Genomic DNA, 21887 nt, shown 5'->3' on the forward strand with positions numbered 1-21887 from the left:
TATGATGAAAATTCAGGTGGGGTATTGTCAAGAGGGGTTACAGTTGAAACTGTGGGCATGAACAAGCCTTCCTCTCTTTTTTATATTTATATCCAATTAATTAAATGTAGTGTCTTACTAGTTTCAGAGACAGAGTTCAGTGATTCATCGGTCACATGTGACACCCAGTGCTCATTACGTCTTTCATGTCCATCACCCAGTTACCCCAGCCCCCCATCCTCTGCGAATGAGCCTTCTAAAGATGGGAGGAACAGGAATGTGCCATGGAAGGGAGAGAGGGAAAAAAGGATTTCTGGGTTTTTTTCCCCAAAAAAAAAAAAAGAAGAAGAAGAAGAAGAATTCGTTATTGGAAAGGTGGGAAATCCATTATCATAAAAGATGAAGGAGGAGAGCGTTTTCAGGTTTGGTGTTCAGTCGTATTCATTGAGCAAAGAATTCATTTAAAGAATGAAAAAAGGTAGTGGATTTGGTAGTAATGTAGTGCCTTTCTCACAAGTTCAGCTTAGTGTCTTGAATTAAGTAATCTGGTGGGAGTTTTCTCTGCTTACTGCTCATACGTGATTTGACACTGTTTCCTGACCTTTAGAAAAGGATAGTGTTTATTTGAAGCATGGCTATGAAAGTACTTTATATTATAAAATGTTAAATGCTTTCTCAACAAGATTTGTAAGTTACGATATGGATGTGTGTATGTTATATAAACTACAATGTGATATTCTGATCTACCACTATATTCTTGACCTCCTTTGTTTAATCATGTTCAGCAGCCTTACTGTGATTTTAAACCAAACACCAAAACTTAATGGCTTCTCTGAAAGATCGAGAAATACAAAAAAAAGAAAGCAGTTAGAAGACGTGTGCATACCAACTTTTCTCTACTATATTGAGAATTTTTTGCTTGTTAATTCTCTAGAGGTTATAAGTTCAGCTAGTACAGAGATTGGAAATGTTGTTTCCAGTATGGAGATGTCATTTACACTAATGAAATGTAAAATTCTTTTTTTTTTTTTTTTAAGATTTTATTTATTTATTTGACAGAGACACAGCAAGAGAGGGAACACAAGCAGGGGGAGTGGGAGAGGGAGAAGCCCACTTCCTGTCGAGCAGGGAGCCCAGTGCGGGGCTCGATCCCAGGACCCTGGGATCATGACCTGAGCTGAAGGCAGACACTTAATGACTGAGCCACCCAGGCAGGCACCCCCATGAAATGTAAAATTCTTATAAAACAACAACAGTGCAGGGGCACCTGGATGACTTACTTAGGCTAAGTGTCTGCCTTCAGCTCGGGTCACGATCCTCGGGTTCTGAGATGGAGCCCCACATCGGGCTCCCTGCTCAGCAGAAGTCTGCTGCTCCCTCTGCTCCTCCTGCCCTCTACTCATGCTCATTCTCTCTCTCTCCCTCTCTCTCAAATAAATAAAATAAAATTTTTAATATTTTGAGAGAGCAAGAAAGAGAAAGAAAGCACAAGCAGGGAGAGTGGCGGAGGCAGAGGGAGAAGCAGGCTCCTCACTGAGCACCATGCCTGATGCAGGACTTGATCTCAGGACCCCAGGATCATGACCTGAGCTGAAGGCAGTTGCTTAACCAACAGAGACACCCAGGCACCCCTCAAATAAATAAAATCTTCAAAAAAAGTAAAAAAAAGTAGGGGCGCCTGGGTGGTTCAGTGGATTAAAACCTCTGCCTTCAGGGGCACCTGGGTGGCTCAGTGGGTTAAGGCCTCTGCCTTCAGCTCAGGTCATGATCCCAGGTCCTGGGTTCGAGCCCCGCATCGGGCTTTCTGCTCAGCGGGGAGCCTGCTTCCTCCTCTGTCTCTGCCTGCCTCTCTGCTTACTTGTGATTTCTCTCTGTAAAATAAATAAAATCTTTAAAAAAAAAACCTCTGCCTTCAGCTCAGGTCATGATCTCAGGGTCCTGGGATCAAGCCCCGCATCGGGCTCTCTGCTCACTGGGGAGCCTGCTTCCCCCCACCACCTGCCTCTGCCTATTTGTGATCCCTGTCAAATAAAATCTTTTTTAAAAAAGTACTAAAATGTGTACTTAAAAATATTTATGGTGTAAAGTTTATGTGTCATTTTACCACAATTTCAAAAGAAAAAAAATCTGTAAATGCCCATCAGCTACTTCAAAATACGAATGCTATATAATCTTCAAATTATTAATTCCTCTGTGGGTTGTAGTTTTATTATAGTTTTATTCTTAGCACAGAGTTACATAGGATAGTGTTTACCCAGGGTGCTTAGTGGGCAGTTAGCTTAATAATGTATTCAGCACTTGGAAATTTTCAGTATTATTCAGTAATATTCAGTATAACTTCACTTGGAAATTTTCAGTATTACTAAGTTTTGAAGTTGTGTACTCTTCACCCTTGTGAACCTTGTTAACCCATCCAACCTTGATAAAATAAAAATTTAATGTATTTTAAAAGTTCCTGTTAAACAAAAATGGGTTTATGAAGGCATATATAATATTAATTGGCATACAATTATCTCTTTTCTTTCTAGAATGATCTTTGCCGAGTGTTCTCCCAACACTTGCCCCTGTGGTGAGCAGTGCTGTAACCAGAGGATACAGAGGCATGAGTGGGTGCAGTGTCTAGAACGATTTCGAGCTGAGGAAAAAGGTTGGGGAATAAGAACCAAAGAACCCCTGAAAGCTGGGCAGTTCATCATCGAATACCTAGGGGAGGTTGTCAGCGAGCAGGAGTTCAGGTACAGTGATGAATGATGATCCTGCAGTAAAATGGCAAAGGTACCAGATTAGAGTGTAAAGTGGAAGATTTCAAGTTTACTTTGAACTTAATCATTAATTGACTTTCACATCTTCCTCTCCTCTTTAGGAACAGGATGATCGAGCAGTATCATAATCACAGTGACCACTACTGCCTGAACCTGGATAGTGGGATGGTGATCGACAGTTACCGGATGGGGAACGAGGCCCGATTCATCAACCACAGCTGCAACCCAAACTGTGAAATGCAGAAATGGTAAGGCAGCAGGGGAAGGTGAAGTCACAAATCCTAAGAGAGCAGAAGGCATTGAGGGTATCAAGAGATGAGTCTGCCTTCAGGGTGAGTCTGCTTTCACAGCACCTCAGGTGGCTCTCCCCAGGCAGAGCTGCTGCTGCTCTTTCTTCTCTTCATCTTAACTCCTCCCAGAAGAATATAGCAGCATATATGGTGACATAATAACAGTAATACCTAAGACTTAGCAACTGCTCACTGTGTGCCTGGGTCTGTGTTAAATGCTCTTCTCCTGTGAGGTCACTCAGCATATTTATTACCTGCCCACTGGCTTTGTCACAGTAAAATAGATAAGAGTCTAAACGAAAAGCAAAAAACTACATCTAAAAAACAATTGAAAAGGGGCACCTGGGTGGCTCAGTGGGATAAGGCCTCTGCCTTTGGCTCAGGTCATGGTCTTGGGGTCCTGGGGTCGAGCCCCACATTGGGCTCTCTGCTCAGCGGGGAGCCTGCTTCCACCCCACCCCACCCCCTGCTTGCCTCTCTGCCTACTTGTGATCTCTGTCAAGTAAAAAAAATCTTAAAAAATAAAATAAAATAAAAATAAAAAACAGTTGAAAAAAGATAATAGGAGAAGATTCTGGGAAGATGGTGGAGTAGGAAGCATCAGGAGTCTGTCTCCCCTTAGATAGTTACACTGGCAGAATCTGTCTGATGGAACAATTTTGGAGTCTGTGGAAGGCTTGCAACCACTAGGGGAGCCCTGAAATGGTAAATCAGCTTCCTTTTAGTCAGTTCAGTCAACTTCAACTCTTAGAACGATAGCAACTCCCATGCCTACCCCCAGCCACATGGAAGGTAGCTCTGCATGCATTCCAGCAGCTTGCACACAGATTGCAGATGCTAGGATGGGTAAGGAGGACCCTGTCCTCTAAAAATGGGGAATCTGGGCTCTGATTGCTGCTTCTGATCACAGATGTGCAGATAAAGATGAGCATCCATTGTGGTGGCCCCTCCCACCATTGTGGTAAGCCCCTCTCCTGCCACATGAAGTGACTTCCAGGAGACTTGAAGAGCCAGGGCCCTATTTTCTCCCCTTCATTTTTCACTTTTTTTTTTTTTTTTTTTTTTTTTTACTTTTGGGGGCCAGATATTAAAGATTAGGGCATGTGAGCCTTGGGGAAGTTGGGAGAACCTTATTTCTAGACATACCACATTATTAGGTCCAAATTTGCAGCGTTCAAGGAAAAGTCACATGGAATACAAAGAAACGGAAAACTGTGGCCCGTTCAAAAAAATACAATCCAAAACAATCTGTCCCTAAAAAAGACTCAGTGGCAAATACGTTAGACAAAGACTTTATAAAACACAAATCTCCAGAGGTCCTCAAAGAACTGAGGATCGATATGGAGAAATTCATGACAATGATGTGTGAGCAAAATGGAAATGTCAGTAAAGAGATAGATAGCCTAAAAAGAAACCAAAAGAATATTCTGAAAAGTACCATAATTGAAATGAAAAGTTCACAAGAGGGAGTCAGAGGCACATTTGAGCAGACTGAAGAAAGAAGCCATGAACTTCAAGATATGACAATGGAAATTCTCAAGTCTGAGGAACAGAAAGAAAAACATTGAAGGAAAGGGAACTGACCCTAAGGGACCTCTGGGACACCATCCAGCAGACCAACATACGCATCGTGGGTGTCTGAGAAGGACCAAAGAGAAAGAGGCAGAGTGTTTAAAGAAAAATTGGTTGAAAACTTCCTCAGTTTAATGGAAGCCGTGAACATGAATAAGCACAAAGCTCACTGAACTCCAAGTAAGGTGAACTCAGAGACACACAGCAGGAAACATAATCAAAATTCCCAGTGATAGGGGCGCCTGGGTGGCTCAGTGGGTTAAAGCCTCTGCCTTCGGCTCAGGTCATGATCCCAGGATCCTGGGATCGAGCCCCGCATCGGGCTCTCTGCTCAGCAGGGAGCCTGCTTCCTCCTCTCTCTCTGCCTGCCTCTCTGCCTACTTGTGATCTCTCTCTCTCTCTCTCTCTGTCAAATAAATAAATAAATAAAATCTTTAAAAAAAAAAAAAATTCCCAGTGATAAAGAGCAGATCTTGAAAGGGGCATTAGACAAGCAAGTCATCACATACGATAACATTACTTGCAGATTTCTTACCAGACATTTTGGAGGCCTGGGGTGCCTGGCTGGTTCAGTCAGTGGAGCCTGTGACTCTTGATCTCGGGGTTATGGATTCAAGCTCCATGTGGGATATAGGGATTACTTAAAAGTAAAATCTTTAGGGTGCCTGCATGGCTCAGATGGTTAATAAAGGTAGAGGCATTTCACTCCCTGATTTCAAACTGTATTACGAAACTATAATAATCAAAACAGTATAGTATTGGCCTAAAAATGATACAAATTTAATAGAGAGCTCAGAAATAAACACATGCTTGTATGATCAATTAATTCACATCAAAGGAGCCACGAATATATTGTACAGAACAAGAAGTCTATTCAGTAAATTGTGTTGGGAAAACTGGACCCCTGTCTACACCATACACAAAAATCAAGCCAAGATGTATTAAGGACTTAAAAGTAGCACCTGAAACCATAAAATTCTTAGAAGAAACCGTAGGGGATAAGCTCCTTGACATCATTCTTGGTGAAGACTTTCCGGGGTTGACACCAGAAGCAAAGAGCAACAAAAGCAGAACGAAGCAAGTAGGACGACGTAGACCATAAAGTTCCTATGCAGCAAAGGAAGCAAAGGAAAACATCAACAAAATAAGGCAACCCACGGAATGGGAGAAAATATTTGCAATTCATATATCTGATAAGTGGTGATACATGAAATAAAGAACTCCTACAACTCATAGCAGCAAAGCACATCACTACCAAGTCTACAGTAATACTGAAGAGGTTACTTTATTTTTTTTAAAGATTTTATTTATTTATTTGACAGAGAGATCACAAGTAGGCAGAGAGGCAGGCAGAGAGAGAGAGGGAAGCAGGCTCCCTGCTGAGCAGAGAGCCCCATGTGGGGTTGGATCCCAGGACCCTGAAATCGTGACCTGAGCTGAAGGCAGAAGCTTAACCCACTGAACCACCCAGGCGCCCCAAAATACTGAAGATTTTAAGAGAATGCCGCAAACAGTTGTGCACTAGAAGATTGGATTACCTAGTTGAAATGAACAAATTTCTTCTTTTATTCATTAATGTATAATGTGTTATTAGTCCCAGGGGTACAGGTCTGTGAATCGTCAGGCTTACACACTTCACAGCACTCACCATAGCACATACCCTCCCCAGTGTCCATCCCCCAGCCATCCCATCCCTCCCTCTCCCCTCAGCAGCCTCAGTTTGTTTCCCGAGATTAAGAGTTTCTTATGGTTTGTCTCCCTCCCCGGTCCCATCTTGTTTCATTTTTCCCTCCCTGTCCTCCATGACCCCACTCCCTGCCTCTCAAATTCCTCATATCCGAGAGATCATATGATAATTGTTTTTCTCTGATTGACTTATTTTGCTCAGCATAATACCCTCTGGCTACATCCATGTCATGGCAAATGGCAAGATTTCAGGGGTTTTGGTGGCTGCATAGTGTGAAATGGACACATTTCTTGAAACACAAAACCTGCTAAGACTGAATCATAAAGACACAGAAAAATCTGAATAGAGTCCTCACTAGTAAAGAGCTTGAATCACTCATCAGAAATCTGAACAAAGAAAAGCCCGATCTGAGGGCGCCTGGGTGGCTCAGTTGGTTAAGCAACTGCCTTCGGCCCAGGTCTTGACTCCCGGGATCAAGCCTCACATCAGGCTCCCTGCTCAGCGGGGAGTCGTCTTCTTCCGCTGGCCTCTCCCCTCTCTTTCTTCCTCTTCTCCTTTCCCCTGCTCATACTCTTTCTCTCTCACTCTCAAATGAATATTTTTTTTTTTCAAAATCTTTTAAAAAAAGGGAAAAAGTCCACACCAGACAGTTCTCAGTAGTTAAAAAGTGGAAAGTTTTTCCTGTAAAGTCAGGAACTACGTGAGGAAGCCTACTTTTGTGCTTCTGTTAAACATGGTAGAGGTGGTCACCAGAACAACGAGACAAGGAGGAGAGAAAAGACATTAAAATTTGAAAGGGAGAAGTACATTTAACTTTATTTGTATGTGACATGATTTTATATGTAGAAAATACTAAAGACTCCACAAAGAAGCTGTTAGATAGAAATAAATTCAGGGACGCCTGGGTGGCTCGGTGGGTTAAGCCTCTGCCTTGGGCTCAGGTCATGATCTCAGGGTCCTGGGATCGAGCCCCGCATCGGGCTCTCTGCTCAGCGGCGAGCTTGCTTCCCTCTCTCTCTCTCTGTCTACTTTGTCAAGTAAATAAATAAAATCTTAAAAAAAAAAAAAAAGAAATTCAGCAGTCACAGGTACAAAAAGTCAACACACAAAAATCAGTTGCATTTCCATACACAGTGAACAAAAGGAAATTACAAAAACATTTCCATTTACAATGGTACTAAAAAGAATAAGATACTCAGAAATTAACCAATAAGGTGAGAGAATTGTACCATGAAAACTACAAAACGTTGCTGAGGAAAAGTTAAAGAAGGGACACCTGGGTGGCTTAGTTCAGTGCCTTCGGATCAGGTCATGTTTTCAGGGTCCTGGGATCAAGTCCTGCATCAGGCTCTCTGCTCAGCGGGGAGCTGCTTCCCCCTCTCTCTCGCCCTGCTCTTTCTCTCTCTCTCTCTCTCTCTCTCTCTCTATATATATATATATATATATATATATATATATATATATGAAATAAAATCTTTTTTAAAAAAGATAATCAGATTGAACAGCTTTCTATTTTTGTAAATTTTCTAACTTTAAGTATTACGTAAAGACATAGATTTTAAGTGTAAATTACCATCCATTTTTACAAATGTATACACCCATACAACCCACATCCTATCAACATAAAGAACATTTCCATTGTTTCAGGTTTAGAATCTTGCCACCTCAAAGGCAAGCAGCGATGTGGTTTCTGTCGCCAGATCTGTTTTTCTGTTGCAGAGCTGCATGTCTGTGTGGGCTGCGTCTGGCTTTTCACATGGCATGTTCTTACAGTTTATCTGTGTTGTTGATTTGTTGATTTTTATTCTGGACTAATGTTCCTTTGTATAAATTCACCACAGTTTGTCCGTTTTCCTGAACTCCTATTTGGAGAGTTAAATAAAATGAACAAATTCCTTGAGAAAGCACAACTTACAAAATGGCACAAGGAGAGAAAAAGAGTCTGAATGTCTGCCGTGAAATTGAATGTATAATCAACAGTTTCTGAAAAAAGGAGCTCCCAGCTCAAGTATTTGATGATTCCTCTGTTTGCAGACTCTGTGCTACCACCACCACATAGACTCTTCCATTTTTTTTTAAGAACTTTATTTATTTATTTTGACAGAAATCACAAGCAGGCAGAGAGGCAGGCACAGAGAGAGGGGGAGGCAGGCTCCCCGCCAAGCAGAGAGCCTGATTCAGGGCTCAATCCCAGGACCCGGGATCACGACCTGAGCCGAAGGCAGAGGCTTTAACCTACTGAACCACCAGGCGCCCCAAACTCTTCCATTTCTTAAGGCTAGTATAACCTTCGTCTGAAACCTAAGAGCATCGTTAAGAGAAATAAGAAATATGGGTGAAGATCTCCCATGAACATAGACACAGAAATCCTCATTAAAATATTAGCAAATGGGGCGCCTGGGTGACTCAGTGGGTTAAGCCTCTGCCTTCGGCTCAGGTCATGGACTCAGTGTCCTGGGATCGAGCCCCACATCAGGCTCTGCTCAGCGGCAAGCCTGCTTCCTCCTCTCTATCTCTGCCTGCCTCTGTGCCTACTTGTGATCTCTGCCAAATAAATAAATAAAATCTTTAAAAAAAAAAATTAGCAAATCAGCTCTAGCAATATGTAAGACTAATACATCATGACCATGTGGGGTTTACTCCAGGAGTGAAAGGTTGGTTGGTTTAACATTCATAATCAATGTAACTTACTGCATTGACGGAATAAAGACAAAAAATCATTTATTATCTCAATGGGGGTAATAGAAAATAGAAAGAGCATTTGATAAAATTCAGTAGTGTTTACAGGAGTGTCCGGCCGGCTCAGTGCACTGTCGGAGCAACTCTGGATCTTGGGGTTGAACTTTTTTGTCTTTTAAGATTTTATTTATTTATTTATTTATTTAGAGCAAGCATGTGAAGGGGGAAGAACAGAAGAGAGACAAGCAGACTCCCTGCTGAGCACAGAGCCCAACATGGGGGCTAACACCCGCCCCCCCCCCAAGAAAGTAGCACTGGCTGTAAAGGAACGGATAATATTAAACATTTCATCAAAAGATAGTATTATGAGAGTTAAAAAGCTAAGCCATACGCTGGGGAGAAGATATTTACAATATTTATCTGACAAAGAACTTTATAAATCTAGAATCTACAAATAAATAGGAAAGCCCAATTTTTAAAATTGTTCAAAGAATAGGCACAGCAAAAAGAATATAACAGTTTTCAAAACAGGGAGACCTGGATGGCTCAGTTAAGTGTTGGACTTTAGCTCAGGTCATGATCTCAGGATCCTGGGATCGAGTCCTGCGACCGTCTGTGTGCTCAGTGGGGAGCCTGGCTCACCCTTTCCCTCTCCCTCTATCACTCCTGCTCCCTCCCTCTCAAATAAAATCCTTTTAAAAAATAGTCAATACACATAAAATAGGTGTTTAAAGATTTTTTTTTTTTTTATTTGACAGATCACAAGTAGGCAGAGAGGCAGGCAGAGAGAGAGAGAGGAGGAGGAGGCAGGCTTCCCACCGAGCAAAGAGCCCGATGCGGGACTCGATCCCAGGACCCCGAGATCATGACCTGAGCCGAAGGCAGAGGCTTTAACCACTGAGCCACCCAGGTGCCCCAAAATAGGTGTTTAATATCTTTAACCATCCAAGAGAAATACTAAACTGTGTTGGAACACTACATGTTCCCCCACAATGCCTACAGAGAATGACAGTTCAGAGATTGCCGAGCATGTAGTCTGACACGAGCTCTTGTAGGTGCTGGTGGGAGTGTGTGCGGGTGTAGAACCACGGCCGAGCAAAAGCTTGCCCATACCTGTCATGGCTAAACGTGGCCCGGAGCTCCATGGCCACACTCCTGAGTATGTCCCCAGCAGAAGTGAGCGTTCACGCTCAAAGGCGTGTGTGGGAACACCCACAGAAACATCTTTGTAACAGCTGAGAACTACAGTCAGTCCGGATACTTACCCAGAAGACAGGAGTCCACCTGGTGCTGTTCACACAGAGTAGAGCTGAGCGCAGCCATAGTAACACCGAGTGGGGGTGAAGCTTGTGCTTGTGTCTCCTCCAGTGAATTACTCTGATCCCGCTCATGTGACGTCCCAAAGACGCCAGACTAGTCAGTGGCGACAGAGATAGAGTTGCCCCACATCCTGTGTGGAGAAGGTGCTAACTGGGAAAGAAAGGTTTCTGGGAGGTTGCACAGGTGTAAAGATACCTAGAAGTCAGCAAGCTAACTGCCTATCTAGGAGTTGTGTATCCTACGCCTTGTAAGACCCCCCAGGGGCACCTGGACAGCTCATTTGGTTAAGTGCCTGATTCTTGATTTGTGGCTCAGGGCGTGATCTCAGGTTGTAAGATCAAGCCATGTATCAGGCTCTGCGCTGCACGGAGTCGGCTTGAGATTCCCTGTACCTCTCCCTCTGTCCTCCTCTTGTTTTCTCTCTCCTCTCCTCGCTTCTCCTTTCCTCTCCTCTCCCTCCCCCCCTCTCCCATTCTCTCCTTCTCTCTTCCCCCTCTAAAAATAAATAAGAATCCACCCAAATTTTTTTAAGTTAATTTATTTCATTTAGTAATCTCTACACCCAACCTGGGACTTGAACTTACAACCTCAAGATCAGGTGCAGCATGCTCTTCTGACTAAGCCAGCCAGGCATCCCACCAGTCCCCCCAGGTTTTTAATAAATAAGTGTTTGGGGTTTTTTTTAAGATTTTATTTATTTATTTGACAGAGAGAGATCACAAGTAGATGGAGAGGCAGGCAGAGAGAGAGAGGGAAGCAGGATCTCTGCCGAGCAGAGAACCTGATGCGGGACTCGATCCCAGGACCCTGAGATCATGACCTGAGCCGAAGGCAGCGGCTTAACCCACTGAGCCACCCAGGCGCCCCCGCCCCCAGGTTTTTAAAACGTACAGTGTACAAATTTTTAATGTCATGGTGTAGACCAAGGGTCAGCAGACTTTTGGGGTGCACCAGTAAAAATTTACAAAGACGTGGGTGGGGTTTGCTATAGTTTGCCAAACACTAGCATAGACTAAAAATGCTTTCTGAATGGGAAGGGGGGAACCTGAATATATTAGAGAAACTTCCATTTGATAAGGATAGGATCCAAGCTAAACCTTGGTGTTTCCGACATTGACAAGGAGGCAGCAGTGGAGCAAGAGAAGAAAATCTGTAGCATCAGACAGCCTGGATTTGAGTCCCCTGGTTTTAAATGCAGCTTCCTTGCTGTGTGACCGAATAAACTGTCTAAGCCACAAATACTTCCTGTATAAAATAGGGATCAAAGTACCCGTCTCATCAGGCTGTTCTGAGGGCCAGTGCGCTCACCTGTTATCAGTAAGACACAGTGATGAAGATTTTGAAGCCAGACTGCCTTGATTTGAAACTCAGTTTGATTCCCTCAGTTATTAGCTGTGTGACTTTGGATAAGTTACTTGATCTCTCTGTGCCTCAGCTTCCTCAGAAACTGGAGCTGTAATACTACCTAATAATAGTGCCTTTTGGGGGTGCCTGGGTGGCTTAGTCAGTTAAGCCTCCGACCCTTGACCTCAGCTCAGGTCTTGATCTCAGGATCATGAGTTCAAGCCCCAAGCTGGGATCCACATTGGGTGTGGAGCCTACTTTAAAAAAAAAAAAAAAAATGCCTTTTCTATACTGTTGTTGGAAGGATTGAATAAGTTAGTACAACGAGATGTTATAATTAATGTAACAATCACTCAATGATTATAATTATTACATAAAGCATCTAGAATAGTACATGATAAATTATCAATAAGTTACATAAAATAGAACCAAAGAGAGAAGCTCATAAAAGAAGTAGACTTATCATCAGAGAGACGTTGAATAATACCAAGCAAGAGAAATTAAGACCCGTTCTGACTGACAGCATAGCGCCTGTTTTCCAGAAAGCTGAGTGAGGGCTGTTAGTCCGGCAGTGTCACACAAGCTGGACGGCATAGAACACAGACACTGAAGGTACAGAGACTGGCCAGGAAACCCCAAGTAATTGGACACATTTGAAGGCACATTTGAAGTCATCGTACCATTTCAGGCAGGGTGTTAGGAATCTCTGCCTTCGGGGCGCCTGGGGGGCTCTGCTGGCTAAGCAGCCGCCTTCGGCTCAGGTCATGATCCCTGGGTCCTGGGATGGAGCCCCAAGTTTGGTTCCCTGCTCAGCATGGAATCTGCTTCTCCCTCTCCCGCTGCCCCTGCCCCCTGCTCATGCACACACCCTTTGTCTTTCAAATAAATAAATAAAATCTTTAAAAAAAAAAAAAAAAAAGAATCTCTGCCTTTAACCCTCTCCTCCTCCGTAGGTCTGTCAATGGAGTATACCGGATTGGACTGTATGCTCTGAAGGACATGCCAGCTGGTACCGAGCTCACTTACGATTACAACTTCCATTCCTTTAATGTGGAAAAACAGGTAAGCATGAGCCGTTCGGGAGGGAGGTGGGACTTTGCCACCGCACCAGGCCCACCACAGGCCTTCTTAAGCGTTACTGAGCGCAGCCGGTGCGAGGGACGTCGGAGCCGGCGGTTTCCAGCCCACTTCCCTCGGGCGCTGGCTCAGAACTCTGTAGAAAGAGACTCTCTGTCATGTTGGTCTTCAGTCAGTTCTTAGCCTGCCTAGTGAAGAAGTTTTCGCAGAGTTTAATCTTTCCTTTCCATGGAAGCACATTTATATTTATTTTGCTCAGTTGCTTTACCTCTGTCTAAAAACTTCGCAACTGAAACTCACTGTCGGGCGTCCGGACGCTCGGGCGCGCTGTCGGACGCGGCAGTGAGGCTGCAGGCCGAAAGCACGGCTCTCTTTCCTTTCAAAGCAACTGTGTAAGTGTGGCTTCGAGAAATGTCGAGGAATCATCGGGGGCAAGAGTCAGCGTGTGAACGGACTCACCAGCAGTAGAAGCAGCCAGCCTGTGGCTACGCATAAAAAGTCCGGACGGTCGAAAGAGAAGAGGAAGTCGAAGCACAAGCTGAAGAAGAGGGTGAATATCGGCCTCGTTCCCGGCTTTCCCGGCACCGCTGCCCGGGGTGGACGCAGGGAGCAGGGCGGCCCTGGAGGGAGGTGGTAAAGCCGTCCCAAGGCCCTTCAAGGGCTCCCGAGTGACCCTTTCTTTCCTGCAATCCGGTCCCTGTGTTTTCCAGAGAGGCCACCTCTCCGAAGAACCCAGTGAAAACATGAACACTCCAACGAGATTGGCCCCCCAGATACAGATGAAGCCGATGTCTAATCGAGAGAGGTAAAAAGGAGGTTTTCTTGCCTTTGTGTGATTTGCTTGTCACTTTAAAAATCGTTAAACATCTGTACGGTTGAGTCATTTCTTTGTGCAGGAGGTCATTAGCCAAGAATCGGGATATGTAAATTTGGATGGGGGGGATACGTGTTTGTTTTCCCCAATTTCTAACTGAAATTTAGCATTTCCTTCAAATATGATCATCGGCAAAAAGTGTGCGTGTGTGTGTGTGTAGTATTTGCAGTTTCCACGATTTTATCACCAATGTTCACAAAATATCACATGATTTCTACCTTGAAATTACTGTTGTTGTTAAACCTACCACTAGCCACTAGAACTTGTCGTGTGTTAAAAAATCAATGTTTCGGGGCGCCTGGGTAGCTCAGTGGTTAAAGCCTCTGCCTTCGGCTCAGGTCATGATCCCAGGGTCCTGAGATCGAGCCCCACATCGGGCTCTCTGCCCGGCGGGGAGCCTGCTTCCTCCTCCTCTCTCTCTCTCTGCCTGCCTCTCTGCCTACTTGTGATCTGTCTGTCAAATAAATAAAAATCTTAAAAAAAAAAAAAAGTCTACTTCTGTATCACGATTTCGGGTTTTTTTTTAATATTCTGAAAACAATTTCAGTATATTTGATTTCTTTTTAACCCTGTGTATTAAAAATTAAAATTTTTAAATTTTTTTTAAATACTTTAAAACTTTGTTCAGGAAAGGGTGACACGGGCTTCATCAGACCGCCAGGTTTCCTGCTCTGTTGATAAATTATTAGAGCAGTAAATAGGGTCTGTAGTGACCATTTTCGCTCTTCCCTGTACTCGGGTAAGAGTCATCCATGTCAGGAGTAAGCGAAGTAAATATGCATGTGCGGGGCTTCCCGGGTCCTGGGACATATCCTCCATCTTCCCTGGCCATCTGCTCCAGTATCTTAGAAAGTTCGTCAGCATTTGTAACTTCCCTGTGGTCTTGGCCCCTTTTGTCCCATATCACTTGAGTCATAGAAATTTTAAACTGGAGGAAAACAGAGATGATCTAGTCCAGCAGGTTTCTGCTCCTGCTGCGTATTTGCCTGGGAGCTGTCAGCATCTCCTGCCGACCATATCTCTCACCCCGGAATTTTCAGAGGTGGGACCAAAGCGTTAGTAGTCTGTAAAGCTCCCCTGATGATTTCAGTGTGACCAGGTCAGGAACTATAAAATTGGTTGAAGTTTAATTTACTGAGGCCCACGGTTTGAGACTTACCCAGTGTCACATCTGTTTATGTGTGCACTGGGGTGGGGATCAAATTGTGGAATCATCACATTGTGTGGGGTCCTTGAAGACAGACGTAACTTACCATAAGCTTACAGGTCTACGTGGGGCATTGCATCACACAGCGTTTGCCCAGGCCATACCTGTCTCACGCGTCTCAGCCTTGATTGGCCGGTCCAGTCCTTCTTCCTACAGCTAGTCCTGAGCCCACGCTTCGTCTGGGCGACTTCAGTGAGAATTTGTGTACGTACTCGATAAATCACAGCCTTTGAGTCAGGCTGTTTCACTTGCCAGAGTTTCTGCAGCTTTTAAGTGGTATTTGCCAGATGCTTACAAATAGTGGAGGGGAATGTTTTATGTTATATGGAGGGAAAAAAATGCAAAACTGAATTGTTTTCCCATATATAATATATAATTATTTTATAATATGTGGATTAACTGATAATTATTGATTTATATCATCGTTAACAATGGTTCTGAGGCACCTGACTGGTTCAGCCAGTAGAGTGTGCAACTCTTGATCTCTGGGTTGTAAGTTCAAGCCCCACTTTGGGTGTTGAGATTACTTAAAAATAAAATCTTCAGGGCCCCTGGGTAGCTCAGTCAGTCAAGCCTCTGCCTTCAGCTCAGGTCATGATCCCAGAGTCCTGGGATTGAGCCCTATGTTGGGTTCTTTGCTCAGAGGGGCATCTGCTTCTCCCTCTGCCTGCCGCTCCCCCTGCTTGTACTCTGTCTCTCTCTCTGTGTCAAATCTTTTTTTAAAAAAAGTGGTTTACATAAAGTGGGCATGTAATAAATGCTTATTGAATTAATGAATAAAAGACCTTCCTTCCTTCCAGGAACTTTGTGTTAAAGCATCATGTATTCTTGGTCCGAAACTGGGAGAAGATTCGGCAGAAACAAGAGGAAGTCAAGCACACCAGCGACAACCTCCACTCTGCGTCGCTCTACAGCCGCTGGAACGGCATCTGCCGAGATGACGGGAACATCAAGTCCGGTACGGCCGGAAATGAGTGCACCTGTTGGTTCCGTAGTATTGTCTCCCACTGGTTATTTTAGTTGCTTTCATTCTATTCAATGATTCTTTTTACTCTGGACCAAAAAAGCTAAGATCCCAGCATACAGGCATCATTCAGCAATCACCTCTCCATCCCAGCTGCTCAGGTTCCTAGTCTGCTCGAGGGAGTAGGAAGAATCCCCTTCACCAGCTTCCCAAACACCACCTGTAGCCCGCAGCGTCCAGTCATGCGATCGGTAGTGGGCCCCCCACGTCCCTTCCTACCTGGACTGTAACTTGCATATGGGTAAATCGTGATGCTGCATGCGGGAGAAAATGACAGCAGCGTAAATTTGAAGACTTCTTCCCCCCACGTTCAGATGAGCACTGTGCGCACAGACCTCCAAATTGCTGTTCTCTGAGCTTCTTGAGTGAATAATGTAACCGCTTTCCTGAGTTCAGATCTGTTGTCCACTGGCCTGTCCAAGCGTCTTTTCTAAGCCAATAGAGTTCAAGAGCGCTCGCTCCTCGTTGAGTCTTTCCTCCCCCTCACGAAGTAGAAGCGTTGTGCGTGGTGTATGAGGGGAGCTGCTTGCTCTGTGCGAACTTGATCGATGCGGAAATTTGCCTCCGGTCCTGTCAGTAACTTAACTGGCATGAAGTCTCCGAACTTACACCCCAGTTAGGTCCAGTCTCCTGTAATAACAAGTACTTCCGGAGTCTGGTACAGGTCAGGGCCTGCGTTCAATGCATGAAAAACATTCTCTCATTTAATCTGCGTGGATACCTCCTGAGGGGAGCACTACCGTTATTCCCCTTGGCAGCCCAGAAGCTGAGACACAGAGAGCCTGAGTAACTTGCCCGAGATCCTAAGCTAGGAAGTAGCGAAGCCAGAATTCAAACACAGACTCATTTTGGGGCGCAGGCTGGCAGCCGCTGTACTGCACAGCATTGGGTCAGAGATCGGGCGCCTCGAACGTGCAGCTTCAGTCTCTGTGGTAAACTCCAGTGTTTCCACAGATTTCTTGAAAGAGGAGAGAGAGAACTCCACCATCACTAATCTGCTTCATCACTTCAAGGAAAATAGAGCAAATGGCAAGAACCCATGGGGGAGGAGAAGGCCACATGGCACTCTCTTTTCCTAGAACTGATTCTCACTGTGTCCTTGCAGACGTCTTCATGACCCAGTTCTCGGCCCTGCAGACGGCACGGTCGGTTCGCACAAGGCGGCTGGCAGCAGCAGAGGAAAACCTTGAGGTGGCGCGGGCAGCACGCCTCGCCCAAATCTTCAAAGAGATCTGTGATGGCATCATCTCCTACAAAGGTGACCCCACTCACCCCAGAGGCTTTCTCCTCAGCTTTTCTGTAAAAATCCTGCCACTCACCCTCACCTGAGACCCCCAAGACCAAGAACAACTGACCCACCACTCAGGGCAAGGGGTTTTCGTTCTTTCTTTCGTCAGCATAGAATGCATAGGACTGGTTTTAGTCTTCGGGGAGTGTTGATAGAATCTAAATCCTTTGGGGGTGCCTGGGCGCTCAGTGGGTTAAGCCTCTGCCTTCGGCTCAGGTCATGGTCTCAGGGTCCTGGGATCGAGCCCCGCATCGGGCTCTCTGCTCAGCGGGGAGCCTGCTTCTCCCTCTCTCTCTGCCTGCCTCTCTGCCTGCTTGTGATCTCTCCCTCTATCACATAAATAAATAAAATCTTCAAAAAAAGAATCTAAATCCTTTGATCTTCTATGTCAGTCTTTGGTATTTATTAGAATTTTATCAAGGCTAAGTACTGTATTTAGAAATCACATTTTTAAGCTATAGGACAGAAAGAACAGGTCTCTGTCTTGAATGTCATTTTCCTGAATGAGGCAGTGAATTAGCAATTCAAGGAAAAGGGTGTTATAAACATATGATTTCAGTGTTTCTTAACCTCTTTTTTTTTTTTAAGTTTTTTGTTTGTTTTTGTTTTAAGTAATCTCTACACCCAATGTGGGGCTTGAACTTAAAACCCTGAGATCAAGATTCACATGCCCTACCGACTGAGCTTTTAAAGCATTTTCATGCAAACACCATTACCTCTCCTTTCCTCTTTCAAGACATCTTTAGAGTATGTGATGTGGGTGGTGGTGGGGAAGGAGAGTTTTTAATCTGGGGGAGGTAGTGTGGTAGTGTTTGCGACTTTCTGACCAGGAAGTTTGGAGATGTTTAAAATGAGAGCTTTTAACAAACAACTGCAGCTTTTTGTCCTCAACTTTGCTCTCTCTCTCCCTCTCTCTCCCTCGATTCTAAATAATCTGGTTTCCCTTCCCTGTTCCTTTTCTGGCTACTACTTATCTCTGTACCTCAGTGGCTCTTGGCAGTTTCGTTAACCTAAGGAGGTAGAGAAGAAAGGGGAACCAGCCTGTCCTAACGTGTAACGGCTTGTGGCACCTGTTCTCTTGCCATTCCAAAAAAAGTCACCCCGCCCATGGCCAGCCAGGCCGTCTGATTTACTGTGAAGCTGCAGCCAGTACATCGACACGTCCCCACATTCTGGGCATGAAGTAATAGGCTTTTTCCCTCACTGTTGCTAGAAAGTAAAGTAGCCTGTGAAGGTTCCCCAAAAAATTAAAGATGGAAGGTCATGATCCCAATCCCCGACGGACCCCCTGCTCAGCCGGGAGCTAGCTTCTCCCTCTGCCTCCTCTGCTCCCCCTGCTTGCGCATTCACTCTCTCTCTGACAAATAATTTTTCCTTTTTTTAAGTTAAAGATGGGGGGCACCTGAGTGGCCTAGTCAGTTGAGTGTCTAGTTCTCGATTCCAGCTCACATGGTGACGTTTTGGTCTCCGACTTGTGAAATCAAGCTCTGAGTCAGCTGTGTGCTCAGCATGGAGTCCTTTGGGGTTCTCTCTCCCTCTGTCCCGCCCCCGCCCTGACCCACCTTCTTACTTACTTCCCTCTCTCTTGGATAAATAATACATCTTTTTTTTTTTTTTTTTTTAGATTTTATTTATTTATTTGACAGAGAAAGCACAAGCAGAGGGAGGGGTAGAGAGAAGGAGAAGCAGGCTCCCCACCGAGCAGGGAACCCAAGGTGGGGCGCGATCCCAGGCCCCTGGGATCATGACCTGATCCAAAGCCACACACTCAACTGACTGAGTCACCCAGGTGCCCCAATAAATAAATCTTAAGAAAGAAAGGAAGGAAGGAAGGAAACAAAAATAAAAAATAAATAGAAACACCTTACGACTCAGTAATCACATTACTGGGTATTTGCCCAAAGAAAATGAAAGTACTAATTGAAAACCACACGTGCACCCTGTGGTTTTTGCAGCATTATTTAGAATAGCCAAGAAGTAGCTTCCATGTCCATCCGTAAATGAATAGATAAAGGAGAGGTGGTCTGTGGCAATGGAATGTTACTTGGCCATGAAAAGGAAGGAAATCTTGCCATTTCTAACATGGATAGATCCGCAGGGCATTATGCTCTGTGAAGTAAGTCAGACAGGTACCATGTGATTTCACTCGTATGTGAAAATTCTTGAAGAGAACTGGTGGTTGCTGGAGGGGAGGGGAGGGAATGGATAAAATAAAGGGGATTAAGTACAGACTTGCAGTCACAAAATAAATAAGTCACAGAATTGAGTACGGCATAGGGAGTGCAGTCCGTCCTACTGGAACAGCTCCGTGTGCTGACAGATGGTGACTGCACTCACCGTGGTGTGCGTCGAGTCACACACACAGTTGTCAGATCACGAAGTTGTATACCCGAAGCTAACACTGTATGTTAACTATACTTCAGTAATAAAATAGAATGTTTTGAAAGATTCTATTTATTTTAGAGAGCGCTCGTGAGCAGGGGTAGGAGCAGAGGGAGAGAGAATGCCCGGCGGGCTGCGCTGAGCGTGGGGCCCACGCGGGGCTCATCTCATGACCCTGAGATCCCGAGCGGAGCTGGAAGTTAGAGTCAGAGGCTTAACTGACTGAGCCACAAAGATGCCCCAGGAAATAGAATTTTTTTTTTTAAGATTTATTTATTTATTTATTTGACAGAGATCACAAGTAGGCAGAGAGGCAGGCAGAGAGAGGGAAGCAGGCTCCCCGCTGAGCAGAGAGCCCAATACAGGGCTCCATCCCAGGACTCTGGGGCCATGACCCGAGCCGAAGGCAGAGGCTTAACCCACTGAGCCACCCAGGTGTCCCAGGAAATAGATTTTTTAAAAAAGAAAGTAGGTAAGGTAGCAAGTAGCCCCAGTTATGAATTGTTCACATAATAGAAAGTAACTGTGTTACAAGAAGATGGATTCCAGAAAGTATTTCCAGTTCTAAATCGTTCATTATCTGGAATTTAATTGAACCCAAACCAACAGAATAATACTGTGGCCGACGGTCCACGAGCAAGAACTAGAAAACCCTGTTTGGAGAAGACATTCTTGGCTTCAGTGACGTGTGCGGAGTGGGGCATCGCCCTCCACCCCTCAGTACTTCCCCGTCTCTCGCTGTTCCTGTCCCGGGTCATCCTGAAAGTCGTCCCCTGCCTCCAAGAGCTCACATTTCTGAAAAGTCCTGTACATTTCATGATCGCGCCTCAAAAAAAGCTTGGATTTTCCCCGCGAACTTCTGATGTGGGGGCTTCTGCGTCCTCCGAGAGAGTGCGCGCCGGCCTCTCCCGGTCACACCGGCCTTCTGACCCCGGCCTTCTTTTGCAGATTCTTCCCGACAAGCTCTGGCCGCCCCGCTCTTGAACCTCCCCCCAAAGAAAAAGTAAGTTCCCCAGCGTAGGAACCCGGGAGGTTTCAGTCCGCGCTCGGCGTGCGGGGTTGACGCGCTGGCTTCCCGCTGCAGGAACGCGGATTACTATGAGAAGATCCCCGAGCCGCTGGACCTGGCCACCATCGAGCGGCAGATCCTCACCGGCCATTACAAGACCGTGGAGGCCTTTGATGCTGACATGCTCAAGGTGTTCCGGAACGCTGAGGTACCTACACTGTCTTCAAACGTGGATTTAAGATGTTTATCTTGAAGGAGAGGTGGGCGGGGGACGGACTAGCTGGGGGGCGGCCTCCACGGGGGTGGACATGAAGGAGGGCCCTTGTCGTGATGAGCACTGGGTGACCTACATATGCAATGAAACACTGAGTTCTCCAGAAAGCAATATCACATTAGAGGTTAGATAACTAGAATTTAAATAAAAACTTTAGAAAAGGGCGCAGTCGGTGAAGCATCCACCTTCGGCTCAGGTCATGATCCTGAGGTCCTGAGATGGAGCCCTGCGTCAGACTCCCTGCTCAGTGGGGAGTTTGCTTCTCCCTCTGCCTGCTGCTCCCCCTGCTTATGCTGTCTCTGTCTCAAATAAATAAAATATTTTTTAGAAGTAATTAATAACTTCTTTAGAAAATTTTTTTTCTAGAGCCTTAAGATTTTTACCTTCTGTCAACCTTTATATTTCTGGCAAAGGCAACAGGGTTTTTTTTCAAGATTTTAGTTTAAAAAAGAAAGGATTTTATTTATTTATTTGAGAGAGTGAGAGAGCAAGCATAAACAGGGGAGCAGCAGGCAGAGGGAGAAGCAGGCTCTCTGCTGAGTGGGGAGCCCTGTATGGGAGTTGATCCCAGGACCCTGGAATCATGACCTGAACTGAAGACAGAAGCTTTAACTGGCCGAACCACCCAGGCGTCCCTAAAGACAACAATTTTTACTGAGTGCCCCTTGTGTAAAGGTTAGGTTTGCCAAATATTGTGGAATCTTTATATATAGTAAAGACATTGATATCACGAGAAGGAAAGACTAAATTATACTCCCTAAAAAGACATTTTCATAAAAATCTAATTTAGGGGTGCCTGGGTGGCACAGTCAGTTCTGCATCTGACTCTGGTTTCATCTCAGGTTGTGATCTCAGGGTCCCCAGGCCCACCTGGGGCCCGTGCGTGGGTGCGCACCCACATTCTCTCACTCTCTCTAGTTGAATAGATAAATCGGGGGGGAACAACCTAATTTAGTTTTGAACCTTTGTATTTACATAGTACATTTTACACACTTACGTCATAGCTGTAGTTTCTTTCCTCAAGGGAGTAAATACACGTGAGACACAGAATTGTGAAGAGTTAGTAGAAACAAATCTGAAGGATGGAACTGGGGTTTAGGCTAATGGGTGGTAGATTAC

The 21887-nt window shown here is 45.0% G+C and overlaps 1 protein-coding gene across 7 annotated transcripts in view; it reads left to right on the plus strand.

The window, feature by feature from the left end:
- ASH1L (ASH1 like histone lysine methyltransferase) overlaps nt 1-21887 on the plus strand; it is a 193359-nt gene that overhangs the window by 161134 nt on the left and 10338 nt on the right. For all 7 annotated transcript variants that reach the window (XM_047703838.1, XM_047703836.1, XM_047703840.1 and 4 more), the window contains 9 exons: nt 2508-2714; nt 2843-2989; nt 12587-12695; nt 13096-13260; nt 13421-13515; nt 15592-15749; nt 16921-17073; nt 20434-20488; nt 20570-20702. In XM_047703838.1, coding sequence (XP_047559794.1) covers nt 2508-2714; nt 2843-2989; nt 12587-12695; nt 13096-13260; nt 13421-13515; nt 15592-15749; nt 16921-17073; nt 20434-20488; nt 20570-20702 — 1222 coding nt within the window. The remainder of the gene's footprint in view (nt 1-2507; nt 2715-2842; nt 2990-12586; nt 12696-13095; nt 13261-13420; nt 13516-15591; nt 15750-16920; nt 17074-20433; nt 20489-20569; nt 20703-21887) is intronic.

This window comes from Lutra lutra, chromosome 15 (genome assembly GCF_902655055.1).
Source record: "Lutra lutra chromosome 15, mLutLut1.2, whole genome shotgun sequence".
Taxonomy (NCBI): Eukaryota; Metazoa; Chordata; class Mammalia; order Carnivora; family Mustelidae; genus Lutra; species Lutra lutra.